The sequence below is a fragment of the Echinops telfairi genome, unplaced genomic scaffold (genome assembly GCF_000313985.2).
Source record: "Echinops telfairi isolate 266 unplaced genomic scaffold, ASM31398v2 ScPeMD7_7427;HRSCAF=8465, whole genome shotgun sequence".
NCBI classification, from domain to species: domain Eukaryota; kingdom Metazoa; phylum Chordata; class Mammalia; order Afrosoricida; family Tenrecidae; genus Echinops; species Echinops telfairi.
The window spans coordinates 10,024,427-10,029,823 of NW_022111327.1; the positions used below are offsets into that span (position 1 = coordinate 10,024,427).

Sequence of the window (5,397 nt, forward strand, 5' to 3'; positions counted from 1 at the left end):
CTATGGGACAGTTCGACTCTGTCTTACAGGGTCATTAGTGAGTCCAACTCTAACAGTAACATGTTTGGTGTTTGGGGGACGTTTGTCTTGGTGGTAGTGGGGCAGGCAGAATGTATGCACACACGTATGCTGGAAAGGAAGGTCCAGTCAATCAAAGGCTTTTAGTTCCACTTCCTGCAACCAAGTACCCTCCCTTAGTGACAGACAGCCCTTTAAAGCAATCCAAGTTCATTCCCAGGAATTGGCCAAGCCTCTTTACAGTAGCGTAAGTAAAGATCACAAAGAGGGCTGTCATTCGATTTTGAATCATCTTGAATATTTCAGGTACGCCAACTCTTAGTTTCCTTTTCCTGCAGTGTTTACTTGCCAGGCCAAGAGCTCGCCCTGGCCCTCCTGCTCAGTGCTCCAGTAACGGATCACTAAGAGAGAGCACTACAGCAAGCCCTCTCTTATTCTAGATTACTCTGTCTCTCACCCTTCGCTTTCTCCATTTGCGAAGTGCACTACATACCTGTTGTTTGAAATGCAGTTGAGTATAGCCAGAAAGTTGTGATAACTTAGATAGAAACAGGAGATCCGTTCTGAATTTGGTGTTCTCACCAAGACCTAATATTTGCAAATATTTTGTGACATGGTAGTCATTCTGACATGGCCTCATCAGTAGAGGTAACCTCATCCACTATGAGGCAGGAAACCTACATAAGCCATATATCCCCACTGGTTATTTATCCTACAGTTAAAGAGCTCTAGGGAAGAAGAGTCTGCCACTTTTCTCAGTAGCATACCAATTGTCATTGTCAATAAGTCATTTGTTATGTCAATTTCAAAAGCTTCCTGCTGCAACTAAAGGGCAATTCATTTTGTTGGGTCCTCACTGTGAATAGAGAACAGCTACTGGTAGCTATTGTTCACGTGAGAGTCCTTCATCAGTTCAGAATGCTGGGGAGTTACCTCCAACTTTCTACCCTCACCAGCCCCCAAAGTAAACACTCACTCTCTCCCCAGGCTGTCTCATTGCCAAGTCCTCAATCCTGTGACCTCAATATTTCACTCCACTGTGTCTCTACTCATATGTGAATACTTGCTTAGTATCTACTGCTCTTGGAAAAACAACAATAACAACACCAATAACAATTCCTGTGTTTACCTCCCTTATTATGCAGTCCCCACAAAATAAGACTGAAATATTTTGTATCCTCTGCTAACCACAAGGTTGGCAGTTCAAACGCAGCAGCTGTTTCACAGGAGAATCGATGAGGCTATCTGCTTCTGTAAAGACTTACAAAGTCTCAGAATCCCTGTTGTATATGGGCACAGAGTCAGAATCGACTGCACGGCAGTGGGTTTGGTTTGATTGGAGCCTATTTTAGGAGCCCCAGTGACACGGAGAGTTATGCATTGGCTGTTAACCACAGGGTCAGCAGTTAGAACTTATTAGCCATTTCCATGGGAAAGATGAGGTTTTCTGTTTTGTTCCCCTAACGATTTACAACCTTGGAAACCATAAGGGGCAATTCAACTCTAGGGTCACAATGAGTTGGAATGGATTTGATGTTTGGGTTGGAGGTTTCGTTTTGTCTTTTGAGCTTGTCTTACAAATTCTAAGAAAAGCATATCTTACTAGGCAATGCAACCAATGAGTCTCGGACATTTAGCTGATGAGGAAAACTTATCTGTTGTACTGCTAGTTTAGTACTGGTCCATAAAGAGAGTGGCATATACGTGAGTTGGAGAAGCAGGTTTGTCAACACTGATGTAGCAAAACAATGTGAACAGGCCTTTTTCCTCAAGGTCCCCAGCTTATACTGTGGTGCCTGCCTGAAAACCTTGTTATAAACAGTGTTATTTGTTGACATTTCCTGAGAAAATGAGAAAAATATATAGCTCTGGTGGCATCATAGTTAAGCGTTCAGCTGCTAACCAAAAGATTGGGGGTTCCAACCCACTCAGTGGCTCAGTAATAGAATGACTTCCCTTTGGGGCCAGGGCATGGCACCTGATCTGACTCAAACACAAAACACTCCTAAACGTCAACAAACAGTCCTTGAACTATTTACAGGCTTTTCTTGTTTTGTCATTGTTTTTCTGTTGGTGTGTTGTTGTCTTGTTTTCTTTTGTTGCTTTGTTTTGCTCTGTCTTGGTTTTGTGCATATTATTATCTCTGCAGGTCTATCTAGATAAGATAAGTGGGATAAACAATCTGGTAGAGAAAACAACAGGACTGAAGTTTCTGGGGGACATGGCAGACAGGGAGGCAGGGGAAAGGAAGTGGGTGTTAACAAACTCAGGGACAAGGGAAAACCAAGTGATCCAAATTGGATGGCAAGGAAGGTATAAGAGGCCTGCCAGGGCTTGATCAAGGGCAATGTAACCAAGAGGAATCACTGAGACCCAAATGAAGGCTGAACATGATAGTGGGACAAGAGGAAAGTAAAAGGAAATAGCCCTTCTCCCCAGCGGTTAGTGCTGAGAGTGCGGAGTGTGTGCTCCGGGATCGGAACACACATTTATTATTAAACAATCCCAAAAAAATCTAAAAAAAACCTTTTAACCCCCCCCACCAAATTAACAAAAAATCCGCGTCTCCCCCGCCGGAGACTTTTATTTTCCCCCCCTCTTTTTAAAAAAAATAACCCGGTGAAGCAGCCGAGACCTACCCGCCCGCCCGCGGCCCCGCAGCAGCTCCAAGAAGGAACCAAGAGACCCCGGCCTTCCCGCCGCCCGGACCCGACACCGGCACCCTCGCTCCCCAGCCGGCAGCCAGCGCAGCGGCGGCGGATCGACCCCGTTCTGCGGCCGTTGAGTAGTTTTTGATTGCGGTTGATTTTTGTCCCTCTGCGCTCGCCCCCGCTCCCCTCCCCCCGGCTCCGGCCCCAGCACTCGCTCTCCTCTCGCGGAAAGGTCGCGGCCTGTGGCCCTGCGGGCAGCCGTGCCCAGATGAACCCCAGCGCCCCTAGCTACCCCATGGCCTCCCTCTACGTGGGGGACCTACACCCCGACGTGACCGAGGCGATGCTCTATGAAAAGTTCAGCCCGGCCGGGCCCATCCTCTCCATCCGGGTCTGCAGGGACATGATCACCCGCCGCTCTTTGGGCTACGCGTACGTGAACTTTCAACAGCCAGCGGACGCGCAGCGTGCTTTGGACACCATGAAGTTTGATGTCATAAAGAGCAAGCCGGTGCGCATCATGTGGTCTCAGCGTGATCCATCGCTTCGCAAAAGTGGAGTGGGCAACATATTCATTAAAAATTTGGACAAATCCATTGATAATAAAGCACTGTATGATACATTTTCTGCTTTTGGTAACATCCTCTCATGTAAGGTGGTTTGTGATGAAAATGGCTCCAAGGGCTATGGGTTTGTACATTTTGAGACACGGGAAGCAGCCGAAAGAGCTATTGAAAAGATGAATGGAATGCTTCTCAACGACCGGAAAGTGTTTGTGGGACGGTTTAAGTCTCCTAAAGAGCGAGAAGCAGAGCTCGGAGCCAGGGCAAAGGAGTTCACCAATGTTCACATCAAGAATTTTGGAGAAGATAAGGACGATGAGCTCCTTAAGGATCTCTTTGGCAAGTTCGGGCCTGCCTTAAGTGGGAAAGTAATGACTGCTGAAAGTGGAAACTCCAAAGGTTTTGGACTTGTGAGCTTTGGGAGGCATGAAGATGCACAGAAAGCTGTGGATGAAATGAATGGGAAGGAGCTCAATGGGAAGCAAATTTATGTTGGTCGAGCTCAGAAAAAAGTGGAACGGCAGACAGAACTTAAGCGCAAATTTGAACAGATGAAGCAAGATAGGATCACCAGATACCAGGCTGTTAATTTATATGTGAAAAACCTCGATGATGGTATTGATGATGAACCTCCCCGCAAAGAGTTTTCTCCATTTGGAACAATCACTAGTGCAAAGGTTATGATGGAGGGTGGTCGCAGCAAAGGCTTCGGTTTTGTATGTTTCTCTTCCCCTGAAGAAGCCACTAAAGCAGTCACAGAAATGAATGGTAGAATTGTGGCCACCAAGCCATTGTATGTAGCTTTAGCTCAGCGTAAAGAGGAACGCCAGGCTCACCTCACTAACCAATATATGCAGAGAATGGCAAGTGTGAGAGCTGGCCCAGCCCCGTGATCAACCCCTACCAGCCAGCACCTCCTTCAGGTTACTTCATGGCAGCTATCCCACAGACTCAGAACCGTGCTGCATACTATCCTCCTAGCCAAATTGCTCAGTTAAGACCAAGTCCTCGCTGGACTGCTCAGGGTGCCAGACCTCATCCATTCCAAAATATGCCCGGTGCTATCCGCCCAGCTGCTCCCAGACCACCATTTAGTACTATGAGACCAGCTTCTTCACAGGTTCCACGAGTCATGTCAACACAACGTGTTGCTAACACATCAACACAGACCATGGGACCCCGTCCTGCAGCTGCTGCTGCTGCAGCTGCTCCTGCTGTCCGCACCGTTCCCCAGTATAAATACGCCGCAGGAGTTCGCAATCCTCAACATCTCAACGCACAGCCACAGGTCACCATGCAGCAGCCTGCTGTTCATGTACAAGGTCAGGAACCTTCGACTGCTTCCATGTCAGCATCTGCCCCTCCTCAAGAGCAAAAGCAAATGTTGGGTGAGCGGCTGTTCCCTCTTATTCAAGCCATGCACCCGAGTCTTGCTGGTAAAATCACGGGCATGCTGTTGGAGATCAACAATTCCGAACTTCTGCACATGCTCGAGTCCCCCGAGTCTCTTCGCTCTAAGGTTGATGAGGCTGTAGCTGTTCTACAAGCCCACCAAGCTAAAGAGGCTGCCCAGAAAGCAGTTAACAACGCCACCGGTGTTCCAGCTGTTTAAATGATCAGGGACCACGAAAAAGAAACTCATGCTTCACCGAAGAAAAATACTTAAACATCGAAAAACTTAAATATTGTGGAAAAAACATTGCAAAATATAAAATAAATTAAAAAAAAAAAGGAAAGGAAACTTTGAACCTTATGTACCGAGCAAATGTCAGGGCTAGCAAACCATGCTAGTCCTAGATTCCTATTCATTTAAAAACAAAAAGCCACAAAAAATAGTAAAATATGAAAAAAAATTAATGTTTTATAGACCCTGGGAAAAAATTTTCAGCAAAGTACAAAAATTTAAAGCATTCCTTTCTTTAATTTTGTAATTCTTTACTGTGGAAGAACCTCGGAGGGCCACTTCTATTTTAGAAGACAGAATTGATAACTGAGCAAGGAAACATAATTTGGATTATGAAATTCTTGCTTTAATAAAAATTCCTTAAACTGTGAAGAAAAAAAAGGAAATAGGGGAAGGAATTAGGAGGCAAAGAGCATTTATAGATGTCTAAATACAGGCATGTACATATGTAAACATGTTTATATATGATGATGTGGAAATA

The 5,397-nt window shown here is 45.8% G+C and overlaps 1 protein-coding gene across 1 annotated transcript; it reads left to right on the forward strand.

The window, feature by feature from the left end:
* Positions 1-2,866: 2,866 nt before the first annotated feature.
* On the forward strand, positions 2,867-5,073 carry LOC101659853 (polyadenylate-binding protein 1-like). The gene is given in 2 exon segments (XM_045298573.1): positions 2,867-4,110; positions 4,113-5,073. Coding segments are annotated over 2 exon segments (1,905 nt in total). The 5' UTR covers positions 2,867-2,937; the 3' UTR covers positions 4,845-5,073.
* Positions 5,074-5,397: the final 324 nt, after the last annotated feature.